The sequence below is a fragment of the Hyla sarda genome, chromosome 10, assembly GCF_029499605.1.
Source record: "Hyla sarda isolate aHylSar1 chromosome 10, aHylSar1.hap1, whole genome shotgun sequence".
Lineage (NCBI taxonomy): Eukaryota > Metazoa > Chordata > Amphibia > Anura > Hylidae > Hyla > Hyla sarda.
In genome coordinates this window covers 108,551,208-108,572,204 of record NC_079198.1, presented here as the reverse complement: position 1 = coordinate 108,572,204, position 20,997 = coordinate 108,551,208, and the positions used below count along the sequence as shown (strand labels likewise).

The 20,997-nt window shown below is 40.8% G+C and overlaps 2 protein-coding genes across 6 annotated transcripts in view; one reads left to right on the top strand and one right to left on the bottom strand.

Annotated features, from left to right (window-relative positions):
• OPCML (opioid binding protein/cell adhesion molecule like) overlaps positions 1 to 20,997 on the bottom strand; it is a 381,701-nt gene that overhangs the window by 42,055 nt on the left and 318,649 nt on the right. The gene's annotated exons all lie outside the window — the stretch shown is intronic.
• Positions 387 to 6,005, top strand: LOC130294478 (uncharacterized). The gene is made up of 2 exons (XM_056544342.1): positions 387 to 2,527; positions 5,578 to 6,005. Exons 1-2 carry the CDS (start codon positions 1,108 to 1,110, stop codon positions 5,583 to 5,585), a joined length of 1,428 nt encoding a protein of 475 aa, XP_056400317.1. The 5' UTR covers positions 387 to 1,107; the 3' UTR covers positions 5,586 to 6,005.

Below are 20,997 nucleotides of genomic sequence, written 5' to 3'. Positions count from 1 at the left end.
TCACAAGGACCCACAATATAACCATCAACATCGCACTATTGATTAGAGGAGAACAGAAAATACAAGGGGCGGAGGAGGGGCAAGTCAGCCGCATCGAGGACAAACTTCACAAGAGAGAACATCACTGAGGAAAAGCAAGGACAAAAAGAGACATAAATCTAAATTTTATGACAAGACAGGAGGGCTTCGCATTATAGTGCATTTCTTTCTTTACTGCGGGAAATATAGCAGCAACATTAAAACGTTTTTTCAATAGTTAACAAGAAAAACTTTGAGGTACACAAATGTACAGGTGTTAATCATAGGTAGTACAACCTAGCATGCTGTATCTAGTAGTACCCAATGAGCATACGGCCCAGGTAATATAAACCCTGCACTAACACAACTAACCCTCTTTCTTTGCTGCTACACTTCAGATAAGTACCCATTCTATTCCATACTTATTGCAGTGTATAGTGAATATATATTTTACTATATTGTATATTTCCTATTTTCCATTATCATTCATTAACCCATACTTTCATTGCATATCTTCTATTCACTCCTTTTATTCCTTTTTTCTCTTTCCCTTCCGTTTGCTGTTAACATTACTGTTCCGTTCCTAATCTTTCCCTCTTATCTATAACTCCTGTTATCACCGGCGACCCCTCTGCTAGGTCACAGTTTTCTCTTCACACACACAGCCTTTCTCCCTCATGCGAGCGTAATCTTGCAGACACAGCGTAGTGTCGCGAGATTTGGTCTGAAGTGGTGATCACTTCAAACCACTCCCGCCTTTCTCCTGTCAGACGCGTCTTCACCTCACAGCAGCTCACAGCTCAGTCACTGTCTCCTCAGTCCAGCCAGTGCTCCTGCAGTGTATTTATATATATATATATACTCCTTTCTATTTTAACTGTCCTTTTCAGGACAGTTTATAGAGAATTATTTGCTATTCTTTTAACAGTCATTCACTATAATATTAATTGTTAATTCATTATTTTATAAACTGGGTCACTTCTCACTGGTTATAGCCTAGTTTACCTACATATAGAGTACTCTATTATACTTCAAATATATATATTGTTTCTTTTGGTCACTGACTGAATTAATTAATTCTTAAATAGGATGGAGGCTTCTAACCCTGAAACAATGTCTAATGACCAAATTCAATTATTAGTGGACCACTCTGTTTCTAGGTCCGTACATTCTGCTGTTAATAATGCTATGGCAGCTATGCAGGAATCTTTAGTCAAATCTGTTGCTATGGCTATCTCTCAAACGTCTGCACATAAAGAACATCAGACGCAGCAGGCTAAAAAATGCTCTGCAAAAAGGAGACATGTATCTCATGACAACCTCCTTGCTAATAAACAAAGGAAAATAGTTACCAGTGCCAGAGGTTTACAAACTAATGCTGATTTGCCTTCCACCAGTAACCATGAACATGATGCGGAAAAATCCCATCCCATACCCTCTACCCGGGAGGAGAACTCTAATAAACGGGTCACTTTTGCCTCAGATACTGTTAACCCCTCGGACTACTACGAGATTAATGAGGGTGATGATACTGTTTTATATGAGGATGAAAATGATATGGCAGACAATTACTCCGAATTGTCGGATGTTGAAGACCCCTCATATGTACCTGAAAATAATGAGGGTGTAGACATTTATTTTGATAGTTCTAATAATTTTTCTGAGTCCACCATCCTAGATGGTCAAGGACTTCCCTTTTTTGACCCCTCCCAAATAGTACATCCCAGATCTGGGGAGTGGACGCCTAATCCCGAAATAGAGGAATTCATATCTTATTGGATAAGAAAAAGTTTGGACAGTAAAGATAGAAATAAACTTAGAGCAGAGTGTCCAAGACCCACATTACCCTTGAATGCTGCCCAAACACCCGAACTAGATCCAATTCTAGTAAGATATATTCAAAAATCGGGTAAAAATCCCAAAAAAGGTATGGACCGAAATTTCAAAATTTGCCAGGACAAATTTTTAGATTTATTAGGCCCCCTGACAAAAATTATGGAAATTACTGAGAATGCTTATAATTCTGGCACTATGGTGGATGCTAACACCCTTAGGGGTTGGATACAGAGGGCTATATGCCTTTTTGGTAACATTAATGAAGCTTTCTGTACTGAAAGGAGACGATCAATATTATTAAAGCTAGATCCTCAATTGACCCACTTAGCTACCACTCAACCTCCTTCCCCCACAGGAGGTTTTCTCTTTGGAGAACAGTTTATTAAAGAAATATCGAAATACGTGGGCCTTTTCTCATCACTAGACAAAGCCCAGTCATCCCTCAAAAAAGTTTTCCCCTCAAAAATTTTTGGAAGGGCCGGGAGAAGTAGGGGCCGTTTTCCCGGCCGATATCCCCAATATAGAGCACAATATAGAGGCCCCTCTTACCAGACAGACAGAGCTTCCTTCCACATCCCTCCCCCTCAACCACAACCACAACCCTTCTTCCCTTACCGGGCACGTCCATGGAGACCGAGAGGACAACGAGGATACACACGTTCCAGACCCCAAGGTAAGACTCCCTCCCAATCTTTCTTCCCATCCTCCAGTGGGCGGAAGACTCCTTCTCTTTTCCCACCTTTGGGCTGGGATCTCTTCCGACCAATGGATCCTCAATACTGTGAAAGGTTACCAAATAGAACTCATAGCCAGTCCTATACAGACAGAGATTCCTCATCCTATTCATTTTACAAAAGAGGATCAGATTCTGATACAATCAGAAATAAAAGACCTTTATTCCAAACAAGCCATTATCCCGGTCCCATTAAATTCCCCAGGTTTTGTCAGCAACCTGTTCTTGGTAAAAAAGAAAGATTCAGGTTATCGTCCAGTTATAAATTTAAAAATATTAAACAATTTCATATGCTATCGTCATTTCAAGATGGAAGGCATCCATCTTCTCAGGGATATCCTTCTTCAGAACGATTGGTTGATAAAAATCGACCTGAAGGACGCATATCTTACAGTCCCAATTCATCCATCTTGTCAACCCTTACTCCAATTTATTTGGAACGACACAAAATGGCAATTCACTTGCCTCCCATTCGGACTCTCTTCGGCCCCTTGGTGTTTCACCAAGCTAATGAAACCAGTAGTGGCTCTTTTACGATCAAGGGGGATTCGTCTTATAATATATTTGGACGACATCCTTATTATGGCCAATTCAGTCCATCAAGCTTATTCCCACATGGAGTGGACGCTATCACTCCTGACCGAATTAGGATTTCTAATCAATATCGACAAGTCAATCCTTATTCCTTCTCAAGAACTGGAATTTTTGGGATTTTTGATCAATACCCGATCAGCTTTATTGAGTCTTCCCATGAAGAAATTGAAGACTATCCGCAAAGAAATACGGTCACTTCTCAACAAGGATCTCATTTCTCTTCGTTCCATAGCACGTATCGTGGGACTTCTTTCCGCATCCATTCAAGCTATATTCCCAGCCCCATTACATTATCGGGCATTGCAGCGTCTGAAAATCCAACATCTAAGAGAAGGTCTTGGGTATTCGGACGAGGTTCCTCTTTCTTCAGAAGCCAGAGAGGAACTCTTATGGTGGCTTCAACACATACAAGAATGGAACGGGAAAGCGATTTTCAATTCCCTTCCAGACTTGATTTTGGAGTCAGACGCGAGTCTCCTTGGTTGGGGAGCTCGTTGTGGTCCTCTCTCCACTGGGGGCAAATGGTCATCCTCAGAGACCCAATATCACATCAACTGTTTAGAACTCTTAGCGGGTTTCTTTGCTCTGAAGAGTTTCGCGAAGGACAAGTTTCAACAATGTGTCTTACTTCGTATGGACAATATTTCGGCGGTTCAATATATCAATCGCCTAGGAGGAACACAATCCTCTATGTTGTCCAATATAGCCAAGGACCTATGGCACTTCTGCTTGGACAGGGACATTACTCTCAAGGCCGAATATCTTCCAGGTCTCTCCAACACCATAGCAGACTGGAATTCACGTTATTTGAAAGACTCCAGCGACTGGATGTTGGATCATTGCGTTTTCCAACAAATACAACAGATTTGGGGTCCTTTGTATCTGGACCTGTTTGCATCCAGACTCAACCGTCAGATCCCACGGTTCTTCAGTTGGCGTCCGGATCCGGAATCAGCAGGGACGGACGCCTTCATTCAAATTTGGCCACAGAAAACACTATATGCCTTCCCCCCATTCAATCTGATTCCCAGATTTCTGGTCCAGGTTGCTATGCAGAAAGCAACTGTAGTTCTGATAACTCCATGGTGGCCTTCTCAACCATGGTTCCCACAGATTTTGGGTATGCTGATCGATTTCCCAAGGGTTCTTCCCATCTTCCAGAATCTCCTGCTAGATCCACTAGGGAACTCTCATCCTCTAGTATTATCCCATCAACTTCCTTTAGTGGCATGGTTAATTTCAGGACATCTCCCACAGAGACAGAATTTTCTCATACAACTAGAGAAATTCTTTCGGATGCCTGGGCCCCAGGTACCAGGGTTGCTTACAGATCAGCCTGGAAACTTTGGGCTGATTGGTGCATACAACGGGAATTGGATCCCTTATCTGCACCTATCCCACACATTCTGAATTATCTTTCGGATGCCTTTAATGCGGATAAAGCATACCGTACTATAAATCTCTATCGTTCAGCTATTTCCTTTTATCATACTCCCGTTAATTCCATTTCCATCGGTAAACATCCTTTGGTTTGCAAATTACTTAAAGGGATTCGTTTTAGACGACCCCCGACTCCTAGATATCAATCCACTTGGGATGTTAATCTTCTTCTTGATCTTTTTACGAGTTGGGAGGATAATGATTCATTGTCCTTAAAACTCTTATCTTTTAAACTTTCCACTTTACTTTGCCTCATCTCAATTAAAAGAATTTCGGATGTCAAGGCTCTAGATATTTCTCATGGACAGTTCTCTCCTCAAGGGGTGTCCTTTTCGGTTCATAGAAGAACCAAAACCAATATTCACCAGGTGTTCTATCCGGCTTTCCCTCACAATGATAAACTCTGTGTTGTCCGCTGTCTACTCGCTTATGAGAACAAGACAAAATCTATCCGCCATCCTTCTCATTCTCAACTTCTTATTTCTTATTGTAAACCACACTTACCGGTTTCTTCTTCTACCTTAGCCAGATGGATTAAATCAGTCATGGCCATGGCTAATATTGATATATCAAAATTTGGAGCACATTCCACCAGAAGCGCTGTTTCTACTAAACTCATTCAATCTGGGGGATCACTATCAGATCTCCTTAAAGCAGCCAACTGGTCATCTGAATCCACTTTTAAATCTTTCTATTTCAGACCTGAACACCATGTTTCTATGTCTCTGTTTTAGAGTTTTAAATGTAGTTGATTATTTATTATTTAGATGTGAGTCATTATAATAGATATATCTTAAGCTTTGAACATGCACTATAATGCGAAGCCCTCCTGTCTTGTCATAAAATTGGAGATTTTCCTATCCTAGGTGACGGAAAATATAGATTTTATGAGAGACAGGAGGCGAGCATTATCCCTCCCGTTTTCCCACCCACTAACCATTTTTATTTTATTTCAGCCTACTAATCGCCAGGACATGTGGACCTATCTGGGTTATTTCTGTTCCTTTTGGATCATCTTCTCGTTCCTTGTTCAAGTTTTTCTTCAGATTCACAGATGAATGAACATTTCCGTTTGACGGAGGCTTCCTTTCAGAAAAATTTCAGTCTTCAAGTTGTTCCAGTTTCATAGACTTTAGCATATATTTTTCTTCATATGAACGTTCTTTTTAAGTGGCTCATCAAAGAAAGAGGGTTAGTTGTGTTAGTGCAGGGTTTATATTACCTGGGCCGTATGCTCATTGGGTACTACTAGATACAGCATGCTAGGTTGTACTACCTATGATTAACACCTGTACATTTGTGTACCTCAAAGTTTTTCTTGTTAACTATTGAAAAAACGTTTTAATGTTGCTGCTATATTTCCCGCAGTAAAGAAAGAAATGCACTATAATGCTCGCCTCCTGTCTCTCATAAAATCTATATTTTCCGTCACCTAGGATAGGAAAATCTCCAATTTTATGTAACAATCATTGGAACCGTTCATGAATAGTAACATTTATCTGAAAGGGTAAAAAAGAACAAACCCCCCCTCACTGGAAGAAACCATGATCAACACTGTATACCAGCAAATACCCAGGTTATACCAGCATGGTCCATATCACTATACACAGGAGGATGTATCACCTATACCAGCTGTACATATATTATTATATACAGTATATATACCCAGGTTATATCGGCATGGTCCATATCACTATACACAGGAGGATGTATCACCTATACCAGCTGTACATATATATTTATATACAGTATATACCAGGTTATACCAGCATGGTCCATATCACTATATACAGGAGATATATAACTTATACCAGCTGTACATATATATTATATACAGTATATACCCAGGTTATACCAGCATGGTCCATATCACTATACACAGGAGGATGTATCACCTATACCAGCTGTACATATATATTTATATACAGTATATACCAGGTTATACCAGCATGGTCCATATCACTATATACAGGAGATATATAACTTATACCAGCTGTACATATATATTATATACAGTATATACCCAGGTTATACCAGCATGGTCCATATCACTATATACAGGAGATATATAACTTATACCAGCTGTACATATATTATTATATACAGTATATACCCAGGTTATACCAGCATGGTCCATATCACTATACACAGGAGGATGTATCACCTATACCAGCTGTACATATATTATTATATACAGTATATACCCAGGTTATACCAGCATGGTCCATATCACTATATACAGGAGATATATAACTTATACCAGCTGTACATATATAATTATACACAGTATATATACCCAGGTTATACCAGCATGGTCCATATCACTATATATAGGAGATATATAACTTATGCCAGCTGTACATATATAATTATACACAGTATATATACCCAGGTTATACCAGCATAGTCCATATCACTATATACAGGAGATATATAACTTATACCAGCTGTACATATATTATTATATACAGTATATACCCAGGTTATACCAGCATGGTCCATATCACTATACACAGGAGGATGTATCACCTATACCAGCTGTACATATATAATTATACACAGTATATATACCCAGGTTATACCAGCATGGTCCATATCACTATATATAGGAGATATATAACTTATGCCAGCTGTACATATATAATTATACACAGTATATATACCCAGGTTATACCAGCATAGTCCATATCACTATATACAGGAGATATATAACTTATACCAGCTGTACATATATTATTATATACAGTATATACCCAGGTTATACCAGCATGGTCCATATCACTATACACAGGAGGATGTATCACCTATACCAGCTGTACATATATTATTATATACAGTATATATACCCAGGTTATACCAGCATGGTCCATATCACTATACACAGGAGGATGTATCACCTATACCAGCTGTACATATATTATTATATACAGTATATATACCCAGGTTATACCAGCATGGTCCATATCACTATACACAGGAGGATGTATCACCTATACCAGCTGTACATATATATATTATATACAGTATATACCAGGTTATACCAGCATGGTCCATATCACTATATACAGGAGATATATAACTTATACCAGCTGTACATATAGAATTATATACAGTATATACCCAGGTTATACCAGCATGGTCCATATCACTATATACAGTATATATATAACTTATACCAGCTGTACATATATAATTATATACAGTATATATCAGGTTATACCAACATGGTCCATATCACTATATACAGGAGATATATAACTTATACCAGCTGTACATATATATTATATACAGTATATACCCAGGTTATATCAGCATGGTCCATATCACTATATACAGGAGATATATAACTTATACCAGCTGTACATATATAATTATATACAGTATATAACCAGGTTATACCAGCATGGTCCATATCACTATATACAGGAGATATATAACTTATACCAGCTGTACATATATAATTATATACAGTATATACCCAGGTTATATCAGCATGGTCCATATCACTATATACAGGAGATATATAACTTATACCAGCTGTACATATATATATTATATACAGTATATACCAGGTTAAACCAGCATAGTCCATATCACTATATACAGGAGATGTATAACTTATACCTGCTGTACATATACAATTATATACAGTATATACCAGGTTATACCAGCATAGTCCATATCACTATATACAGGAGATATATAACGTATACCAGCTGTACATATATATATTATATACAGTATATACCAGGTTATACCAGCATGGTCCATATCACTATATACAGGAGATATATAACTTATACCAGCTGTACATATATAATTATATACAGTATATACCCAGGTTATACCAGCATGGTCCATATCATTATATACAGTATATATAACTTATACCAGCTGTACATATATAATTATATACAGTATATACCCGGGTTATACCAGCATGGTCCATATCACTATATACAGGAGATATATAACTTATACCAGCTGTACATATATATTATATACAGTATATACCCAGGTTATACCAGCACAGTCCATATCACTATATACAGGAGATATATAACTTATACCAGCTGTACATATAGAATTATATACAGTATATACCCAGGTTATACCAGCACAGTCCATATCACTATATACAGGAGATGTATAACTTATACCAGCTGTACATATATAATTATATACAGTATATACCCAGGTTATACCAACATGGTCCATATCACTATATACAGGAGATATATAACTTATACCAGCTGTACATATATAATTATATACAGTATATACCCAGGTTATACCAACATGGTCCATATCACTATATACAGGAGATATATAACTTATACCATCTATATAGACAAATCTTATCAACAATGAATACACAAACGTGAATTAGGCTATAGTGTGTGTGTCTTGTTACATAACTGTCCATCACGTGTTATGTATTGTGGATTCTGAAGTAAACCAAGTTGGGCACCTCCAGATTTGGACAATTACTGTGTAGATGCCTCCTGTATGATCCAGTGATGAAAAATAAAGATGCCTGATACATGTGAGACCCAGAGGCCCTCATCTCACTAAACATAAAGGACACCTCCACTGCTTACTGGAAGGTGATAAATGCACATGTAAAAATGTAATAACATGTACACATATTCTATTAAAAAGGAGGAAAACACGTTGAGTTCTGAAATCTCATGATGTGATGAAGACTTCTCTTATAGTTTTATGTTATATAAAGGAGACAGGTTGGGCTTAATAAAACAGCAGAAATCAGGTAGCAGCAGTTGCCTGATATGAACACTGGGGGCAGCAAAGCCACCACACTCTTTTAGGTATTTTTGTTCTTGGCTGGGGCAGCTATGTGGACTAAATATGGAGGTAGGTCTTGATTTTGTAGGCTCATGGTTATCCATCTATAATGTGAGACTGAGAAATACACATGCCTCAGCCAGGTACCTGCGGAGAGCATGCTGGACACAACACTACATGCAACACCCTACAGTATAGTGTTATCTCAATTTCGGACAGGACTCGTAGAAGCAATGGGCAACACAAAGTCAAGCCCATTTTAAAGTTCAACTTAGACAGCAGGAAGTCTAGAGTCACCCCTGCCCACATGTGCCATACATTTAGATCTATTTGTACTTTGATTTATAAGGTTTGATGGCGTTTTTGTAATATTTTCACTGCCAGGGGGCTGTCTGGACATACAACTGTCCCACAGAGACCTATGGGGAATGTCATTATACAAATCTGCACTAAAAATAATGGTGGTCAACACATCATTTTTTCTATGACAATCTTCATAAGTATTGAAAAAAGGGCATACTGCATGGCTGTTACGCCGAGCGCTCCGGGTCCCCGCTCCTCCCCGGAGCGCTCGCAACATCCTCGCTACGGCAGCGCCCCGGTCAGATCCACTGACCGGGTGCGCTGCGATACCGCCTCCAGCCGGGATGCGATTCGCGATGCGGGTGGCGCCCGCTCGCGATGCGCACCCCGGCTTCCGTACCTGACTCGCTCTCCCTCGGTCCTGTCCCGGCGCGCGCGGCCCCGCTCCCTAGGGCGCGCGCGCGCCGGGTCTCTGCGATTTAAAGGGCCACTGCGCCACTGATTGGCGCAGTGGTTCCAATTAGTGTCTTCACCTGTGCACTCCCTATGTATACCTCACTTCCCCTGCACTCCCTCGCCGGATCTTGTTGCCCTTGTGCCTAGTGAAAGCGTTCCCTTGTGTGTTCCTAGCCTGTGTTCCAGACCTCCTGCCGTTGCCCCTGACTACGATCCTTGCTGCCTGCCCCGACCTTCTGCTACGTCCGACCTTGCTTTTGTCTACTCCCTTGTACCGCGCCTATCTTCAGCAGTCAGAGAGGTTGAGCCGTTGCTAGTGGATACGACCTGGTTACTACCGCCGCAGCAAGACCATCCCGCTTTGCGGCGGGCTCTGGTGAACACCAGTAGTAACTTAGAACCGGTCCACTAGCACGGTCCACGCCAATCCCTCTCTGGCACAGAGGATCCACCTCCTGCCAGCCGGCATTGTGACAATGGCATGATTTGTGACTAAGGTTTCTGGCACTCCTAAATTAATGGCGCTATTAAATATGAACAGCAGACTGGAGTGATACGGAGAGTGACACATAGGTTAGTACAATGCCATGGCCTCCCATGTTACTGACCACAGCTTTCAGTGTGAACTGGACACAGGAATATAAGTATGAAATGAATGGCATACAAGCAGTTAATGATGGGCACAGGATAAGGAGCTGTGCACATTCCAGACCCTGGAGAGCGACGGCTATTTATCTGCAGGAAGAATGATTTCTGGAGCTGCTCTGTTGTTGTATTAATTATCTGCAGAGCAGCTGGACGGCGGAGAAAGTCACAGCGTAGGAAGGACATCGCCAATTATTGCTGGACTTCATCAAAACGGTGAAAAAACAAGATTATCAGACAGGCCCCCAATGGGGAGAAGTAATGAAGGGTGGAGAAAGATAGAGGGCAAGGGAGACCCAGGCACCTCACCCTGCAGCTCTAGCAAAGCATTTTGTTTTAACAATTTTCCAATGCCCCTCTGATAAAAGAATGTCACCACCCAGACCCCTCCAACCTACATAATTATTCTACGAGTGATGTCACCACCCAGACCCCTGCAACCTACATAATTATTCTACGAGTGATGTCACCACCCAGACCCCTGCAACCTACATAATTATTCTATGAGTGATGTCACCACCCAGACTCCTCCTACCTACATAGAGTATTCTACATGTAATGTCACCACCCAGACCCCTCCTACCTACATAATTATTCTATGAGTGATGTCACCACCCAGACCCCTCCAACCTACATAATTATTCTATGAGTGATGTCACCACCCAGACTCCTCCTACCTACATAGAGTATTCTACGAGTGATGTCACCACCCAGACCCCTCCTACCTACATAATTATTCTACGAGTGATGTTACCACCCAGACTCCTCCTACCTACACAATTATTCTACTAGTGATGTCACCACCCAGACCCCTCCAACCTACATAATTATTCTACGAGTGATGTCACCACCCAGACCCCTGCAACCTACATAATTATTCTACGAGTGATGTCACCACCCAGACCCCTGCAACCTACATAATTATTCTATGAGTGATGTCACCACCCAGACTCCTCCTACCTACATAGAGTATTCTACATGTAATGTCACCACCCAGACCCCTCCTACCTACATAATTATTCTATGAGTGATGTCACCACCCAGACCCCTCCAACCTACATAATTATTCTATGAGTGATGTCACCACCCAGACTCCTCCTACCTACATAGAGTATTCTACGAGTGATGTCACCACCCAGACCCCTCCTACCTACATAATTATTCTACGAGTGATGTTACCACCCAGACTCCTCCTACCTACACAATTATTCTACTAGTGATGTCACCACCCAGACCCCTCCTACCTACATAATTATTCTACGAGTGATGTCAATACCCAGACCCCTCCTACCTACATAATTATTCTACTAGTGATGTCACCACCCAGACCCCTCCTACCTACATAATTATTCTACTAGTGATGTCACCACCCAGACCCCTCCTACCTACATAATTATTCTACCAGTGATGTCACCATCCAGACCACTCCTACCTACATAGAGTATTCTATGAGTGATGTCACTACCCAGACCCCTCCTACCTACATAGAGTATTCTACGAGTGATGTCACCACCCAGACCCCTCCTACCTACATAGAGTATTCTACGAGTAATGTCACCACCCAGACCCCTCCTACCTACATAATTATTCTACTAGTGATGTCACCACCCAGACCACTCCAACCTACATAAAGTATTCTACGAGTGATGTCGCCACCCAGACCCCTCCTACCTACATAAAGTATTCTACGAGTGATGTCACCACCCAGACCCCTCTTACCTACATAATTATTCTACGAGTGATGTCACCACCCAGACCCCTCCTACCTACATACAGTATTCTATGAGTGAAGTAATCACCTAAACCCGGCACATACCTATATATAGTATTCTATAAGTGATGTCACCACCCAGACCCCTCCTACCTACATAATTATGCTACAAGTGATGTCACCACCCAGACCCCTTCTACCTACATAATTATTCTACGAGTGATGTCACCACCCAGACCCCTCCAACCTACATAATTATTCTACGAGTGATGTCACCACCCAGACCCCTGCAACCTACATAATTATTCTACGAGTGATGTCACCACCCAGACCCCTGCAACCTACATAATTATTCTATGAGTGATGTCACCACCCAGACTCCTCCTACCTACATAGAGTATTCTACATGTAATGTCACCACCCAGACCCCTCCTACCTACATAATTATTCTATGAGTGATGTCACCACCCAGACCCCTCCAACCTACATAATTATTCTATGAGTGATGTCACCACCCAGACTCCTCCTACCTACATAGAGTATTCTACGAGTGATGTCACCACCCAGACCCCTCCTACCTACATAATTATTCTACGAGTGATGTTACCACCCAGACTCCTCTTACCTACACAATTATTCTACTAGTGATGTCACCACCCAGACCCCTCCTACCTACATAATTATTCTACGAGTGATGTCACTACCCAGACCCCTCCTACCTACATAATTATTCTACTAGTGATGTCACCACCCAGACCCCTCCTACCTACATAATTATTCTACTAGTGATGTCACCACCCAGACCCCTCCTACCTACATAATTATTCTACTAGTGATGTCACCATCCAGACCACTCCTACCTACATAGAGTATTCTATGAGTGATGTCACTACCCAGACCCCTCCTACCTACATAGAGTATTCTACGAGTGATGTCACCACCCAGACCCCTCCTACCTACATAGAGTATTCTACGAGTAATGTCACCACCCAGACCCCTCCTACCTACATAATTATTCTACTAGTGATGTCACCACCCAGACCCCTCCAACCTACATAATTATTCTACGAGTGATGTCACCACCCAGACCCCTCCTACCTACATACAGTATTCTATGAGTGAAGTAATCACCTAAACCCGGCACATACCTATATATAGTATTCTATAAGTGATGTCACCACCCAGACCCCTCCTACCTACATAATTATGCTACAAGTGATGTCACCACCCAGACCCCTCCTACCTACATAATTATTCTACGAGTGATGTCACCACCCAGACCCCTCCTACCTACATAGAGTATTCTACAAGTAATGTCACCACCCAGACCCCTCCTGCCTACATACAGTATTCTACGAGTGATTTAATCACCTAAACCAGGCACATACCTATATATAGTATTCTACAAGTGATGTCACCACCCAGACCCCTCCTACCTACATAATTATTCTACGAGTGATGTCACCACCCAGACCCCTCCTACCTACATACAGTTTTCTACGAGTGATGTAATCACCTAAACCCGGCACATACATTCATTTGTTCTCACCACTGCATATCTGTTTAGCTGTATTTAAATAATCAACCTGGTATGTCACTCATCTTGTGATTGTGTACTCCCATTCCCCCATTATTGCATTGTCATGTATATTTATTACTGCTATCTGGCAAGTGTTTCTATTTTGTTTGATCACAATTTATTTCCCCTGAGTGATCCCAAAATGTTTATTTTTTCTTAACTTTCTTCCCCAAATTTTATTGCTCCCCACCCTTTTTCACACCTGATTGCACTCCTCTGCCAATTCTCTGGCTTACCCTAGCACTATATATCAGAGGCTATAGGTCTGTTAGATCTTAGGTCTGGAGACATTCAAATATGCCATCTAAAACTGCCATCTATAGTGCTTCTTAAGTGTGACATCAAGAATTATACCAGAATCGAACCAGAAAGGGAACAAAAGGTAACTAACTCAACATTATAACTACAAAAGTAAGTCACTCTTTTTCAGAAAAAAAACAAAAAAAAAAACAAACATGCACTCACTTATTACTTACATCATTGCGATACATTTTCTCTTCTATCCCCCACCGATTTCTCCGGTGGACTCTATATACATCTGTCCATGCCTCCTTCCCTCACCTATGTATTGCTCGCATGCAATGCTCACCATCATAAACCACCCAAAGTCACCTCATTCCATGGTACAGCACAGGAGTCGCTCCATCACTTCACCCAGCCATCTGCTCTCCCTCTTCTTTCTTCTGCTTTTAGCTGCTGGGGACATTGCTTCTAACCCTGGCCCACCTTTCACTAATATTTGCTCTACACTACCTGCCTCTTGCGGAACCACTACAAACTTTAACTGCGCTCTTCTAAACTCTCGATCTGTGTGCAATAAGCTCACCCAGATTCATGAATTATTTCTCACTAATTCTCTTAATCTGCTGGCTCTCACAAAAACATGGATACAACCTTCTGACACTGCTTCTCTCGCTGCTTTATCTTATGGTGACCTTCACTTTTCCCATACCCCTAGATCTGACACCAGGCATGGTGGAGGAGTTGGGGTGCTACTAGCCCCACAATGCACTTTTCAAGTCATCCCCCCCATTACCCTCACTCACATTTCCCTCTTTTGAGGTCCACACCCTCAGGCTCTTCCGCCCATTGTCTCTCAGAGTGGCGGTCATCTATCGTCCTCCTGGTCCTCCCCAAAAGTTCCTGGATCATTTTGCCACCTGGCTCCCTCACTTTCTTTCCTCAGAAACAACTACACTCATCAAGGGTGATTTTAATATCCCCATTGATACCCCAATCTCCTCTTCTGCCTCTCGGCTTCTGTCTCTAACCTCCTCCTTTGCCCTTTCACAGCTTACTGACTCTCCCACACACAAGGATGGGAATACACTGGACTTGATCTTCTCTAGACTTTGCTCTGTCTCTAAATTCACTAATTCTCCTTTTGAGCTCTCTGACCACAACCTTCTCTCTTTCTCTATCAGTAACTCCTATCCTCTTCCAGACACTCCAACCTTGTACATTTACAGAAACCTGCGTGCCATAAACAATTTATAGACATTCTACAATCTTCACTATCACCAATCTCTTCTCTCTCCTGCCCTAATCTAGCAGCCAAACATTACCATGACACCCTAAAGTCTACCTTGGATCAAATGGCACCCTCTAAAACACGAACCTCCCGACACAGAAGGCAGCAACCCTGGCACACGCTAACAATCCGCTTTCTCAGGTGATGCTCTAGCAGTGCTGAACGTCTGTGGAGGAAAACTAAGACTTCTTCAGGCTATCTGCACTATAAATTCATGCTTAAATCCTATTACTCCGCTCTTCATCTCGCCAAACAAACATATTTTACCTTCCTCATCTCCTCTCTGTCTAACAACCCAACCTTTTTGACACGTTCAACTCTCTCCTTCGGCTTAAAGTACAGACCCCAATCACTGATCTCTGTGCTGAAGACCTGGCCAAATACTTCAAAACTAAAATCGATGACATTCGTGATGAAATCCTCTCCCAGTCCCCTAAAAGTTCTGATCCAATTCCCAGCCACGTCTCCTCTTCACAGGACAAGCACTTGCCCCCTCCCATCTTTAAACAGTATACTTTTGAGATGGCCAGAGAGCAGAATTAGAGGGCCAGGGAGCAGAACAGGTAGAATCTTTTATGCTCCCTGGACAACCCCTTTAAAGTCATTAAAAAAAAAGTGTTAAATCAGAGCTTTTGCTTTGATGACAGCTTTACACACTCTTGGCATTTTCTCAATAAGAGCGGCTGAGCTGCTTCTGCTTCACTCTGGGGTCCAACTCATCCCAAACCATCTCAGTTAGGTCAAGTGATTATGGAGGCCATGTCATTTGATGCATCACTTCTTCGTTTAAAAGCCCTTTTTTTTATATTAAGTCTTGACGTGTGTTTAGGCTCATTGTACATGTTCATTGAACATTGTAGAATGTTCCCACTAAGTGCAAACAAGCTATGATTGGATGTTGCAGAATGCTGTCGTGGCCATGGCGGGAACCACTTATTTAGATACCATCTGCTCGTCTTTTCTGTATCCCACAAAGAAATGGAGTTAGAAACCAAAAAGTACAGACTAAAGTACAAATTTCCACTAAAGTACAGATTTCCTCAGTAGTTGCTTCTTTGCAGCAATTTGACCATAAAGGCCTGATTCTCACAGTCTCCTCTGAACAGTTGACCTGTGTCTGGTACTTGATCTTCGTGAAGCATTTATTTGGGCTCTAATCTGAGGTGTTATTAATCTGTGGCTTCAGAGGCTGGTAACTAATAAACTTATCCTCTGCTCCTCACGAGAACCAGGTTCATCATAATGTTTGATGGTTTTCATGACTGCACTTGAGAATACCTTCAGAGTGATTGCAATTTTCCTGAGTGACTGACCTTAACAACTTAAAGTAATGATGGACTGTCATTTCTCTTTACTTAGTTGAGTGGTTTTTGCCATAATGTGAATTAGAAGAGTATTTAAATAGGGCTAAATGCTATGGAACCGTTCACCATTACTACTTCTGCATAACACAATGTATAGTCCCAAACACATTATGAAGTCAAGAGATTACACAAATGAACTCTTGACAAGGTGTACCTATTAATTATAAACCATTCTAGGTGCCTACTCAATGAAGATGAATAAGAGAACACCAAGAGTGAGTGAAGCTGTCAACAAAACAAAAGGGGCTACTTTGAAGAATAATATATATATTTATGAACATTCTGGTTAGTTTAAATGGTCTCTGTCATTTTAAATATCTTCCCTCTATGTGATAGCATGGGGGATTTCTAACTTACTTAAAATTAATTTACCCCCTTAAGGACCAAACATTTTTCTGTTTTTGCTCTTTCGTTTTTTCCTCCTCACCTTTTAAAAATCATAATAACCCTTTCAATTTTGCACCTAAAAAACCATATGAGGGCGTTTTTTTTTTTTTTTTTGCGCCACCAATTCTACTTTGTACCCAAAAATCGACGGCGATATGGAAAAAAAAAATCATTGTATGACAAAATTGAAGAAAAAGCGCCATTTTGTAAATGTTGGGGGCTTCTGTTTTTACGCAGTACATTTTTCGGTAAAAATAACACTTTACCTTTATTCTGTAGGTCCGTACGATTAAAATGATAGCCTATTTACATAGGTTTGATTTTGTCGTACATATAGAAAAAATCATAACTTCATGCACAAAAATGAATACTTTGAAAATTGTCATCTTCTGACTCCTATAACTTTTAATTTTTTTTGCTTACGGGGCTGTATAAGGGCTCATATTTAGCGTCGTGATCTGAAGTTTTTATCAATACCATTTTTGTTTTGATCTGACTTTTTGATCACTTTTTATTCATTTTTTTTTTTGGTATAAAGAGTTGCCAAAAATACACTATTTTGGACTTTGGAATTTTTTTAACGGGTTAATGTGTGTGTTTTATTTATTTATTTTTTTTTACACTTTTAGTCCTCTTAGGGGACTTTTAGGAGGAATCATTTGATTTCTCATACAGATCAATATGGTTTCATAGAACCACATTGATCTGCGTGCTCTGCGCTCGACTGATAAAGCCTGGTCCTACCAGGCTTTATCATTCTCAGCGCAGGTGTCCACATGGAAGGAGAGGTAAGCCCTCAGGCTACCTCAGCTGTGGATCGCCCCACTGGACCACCAGGGACCGGATAAAGGCGCCTTTAGACGCCGCTGTCAGCTTTGACAGCGACGATCTAAAGGGTTAATAGCCGCCCGCAGCTATCGCTGCATGTCTGCTATTAACGCTGGCCCTTAGCTACAGAAATCAGCTGGGGGGCGGCCGGTATGACACAGGCTCGAGTCGGGAGCCCGCGCCATACCCTGTTAATGGCACATGGACAAGTATACTCGTCCATGGTCGTTAAGGGGTTAATTAACCAAAAATGAATTCTTACCTCAATAAAACAGCTCTAAAATCTTGGCCACGAGGTGTCTCATTTTTCTGCAACCTGCCTCTAGTAACAGCTAGATTAGGACAAATTACCTGAAGTGGGGGCAGGGCTTAGTATGTGCTCTGTGCAGGAGATAGACAGCAAGAGAAAGCCTCTGCTGTGTACCTGCAAGATGAGTCAGGCTGCCTACTGAAGATGTTCCACACTTAAAGGTAAATCAAGGCTTCCTTCTAATCTCTCACCACCCATAAAGCTCAGGGCAGTTGTCTCCTGTGTAAACGCTAGTGTACCTACTGCTGTATGTCCACAATGCTGCAGTGTAATCCTCACCCCCTTTAGCTTCTTAGCAGCTCACACAGCACCTTGCAAAGCTAAACCTTCCCCCCTTCTCCCTCCACAAGTACTGTGCAGTGTTAATAATGGGATCAAATGTGAACAAATTAGTTGGTACCCTTCCGTAAAAGACAGAAAAACTCACAATGCTTCCTGAAATAACTTCCTGAAACTGACAAAAGAAATACAAAAAACAAGCCCTTATCCAAAGGACGTCACACCCCGCCCCTCCCATAGACTTGCATTGAGGGGGCGGGGTGTGACATCACACGGGGCGGAGTCGTGAATTCACAATCTTTCGTCACGATCTTCAGTCCCCGTGGTCGGGAATTAGCCTGAGAACCTCCAGCGCTTCCGGAAGCAGTTACAGGTGGGTGCTACATGCTATATTGCAGGGGTCCCCAGCTGTGGGATCCAAGCGATCTGACATCTTATCCCCTATCCTTTGGATAGGGGATAAGATGTCTAGGGGCGGAGTACCCCTTTAAGGACACAGCCCATTTTGGCCTTAGGACACAAAATCCATAACTCTTTTATAAATTTCCATTCACAGACCCATATGATGGCTTGTTTTTTGCACGACCAATTGTACTTTGTAATGATATCACTCATTTTACCCTAAAATTATGGTAAACCCCCCAAAAAATTGTGTAAGGAAATTTTAACGAAAATCACAATTTTGCTAATTTGGGGGTGTTTCGTTTTCACGCTGTACACTTTACAGTAAAAATTACATGTTCTTTATTTTGTGGGTCAATACGATTAAAATGATACCCATGGCTACATACTTTTATTTTATTGTACAGCTTTTAAAAAAAGCTCATACTTCTTTTTACTAAATCAGTACGTTTAAAAATGCCCTATTTTGACCACTTTTGTGTATATGTGACTTTTTGATCGCTATTTATAAAAAATTTTTGCAATGTGATCAACAAGCAGAAATGTTTTACTTTTCTTCTTTTTATGTTTACACTGTTCACCGTATGGGATCATTAACATTATATTTTTTTATAGTTCAGACATTTACGCACGCGGTGATACCAAATATGTTTATGATATTTATAATTTATGTGCTTTTTTTTTATTAAAGTGGGAAAAGGAGATGATTTTAATCTTTTCTGGGGGAGGGGCTTTTTTACATTTTTTTTACTTTTTTTTACATTTAGGTTACACTTTTTTTTATTCTCCATAGGGGACCATTTATAGCAATAATCAGATTGCTAATACTGTTCAGTGCTATGCATAGGCATAGAACTGATCAGTATTATTGGCTATCTTCTACTTTGGTCTGCTGGAAGGCAGATCAGAGGAGAAGACCCCAGGAGAGAGCAGTGGAGGCAGGTGAGGGGACCTTCGTCTGCCATCTTGGCTGATCTGATCCCTGTGGTGCTGTCACAGGCGATCAGATCAGCCATTTAAAGTGCCAGACTGACGCTGATGCCGTGATCTGTATAGGGTTAATGGGCGATCGCTGATGTCCGCCATTACCGGGGGGTTCAATTACGGCGCATTTCCTTAAGGGGTTAATAGATATGACTTCTAAGTCATATGTATAGAACTATGTATAGTTTCAACACCCATATATGACCAAGGTAATAGGGCTGCACAATGTGGAGTAAATGTGCGATTGCAATTATTAAGGTAAATATTGCAATTTCAATATGCGATTATATATAATAAACAAATAGTAAAATCCCCCCATTTCATGTCCAGTACCCCCATTTCATATAGTCTTTCCCCTCATTTAATAATATGAAATAGCCATTCTAATAGCCATAACACTTTCAATTTTCCCCTTACAGACCCATATGAGGACTTGTTTTTTGCACCACCAATTGTACTTTGTAAGGGCATCACTCATTTTACCACAAAATCAAAAGTGAAACGAAAAAAATATATATTTGTGGGAAGAAAAAAAAATAAAAAATTTAGTAAATTATTTTTTCGACGCGTTATACTTTTCGGTAAAAATTACATGTCATCTTTATTCTGTAGGTCCATACGATTACAATGATTTTTATTTTACTACTTTATAAAAAATTTTATTTTTTGTAAGAAAATCAGTATGCTTAAAGTTGTGCTTTTCTGACCTCCATAACACTTTTATTCTTATTCTTCACTTTTTGCGCCGTGATCTGTAGTTTTTATCTGTACCATTTATGTTTTGATGGGAC

Coding starts and splice junctions, on each gene's coding strand:
- LOC130294478 (XM_056544342.1), top strand. CDS start 1,108: ATGGAGGCTTCTAACCCTGAAACAATGTCTAATGACCAAATTCAATTA.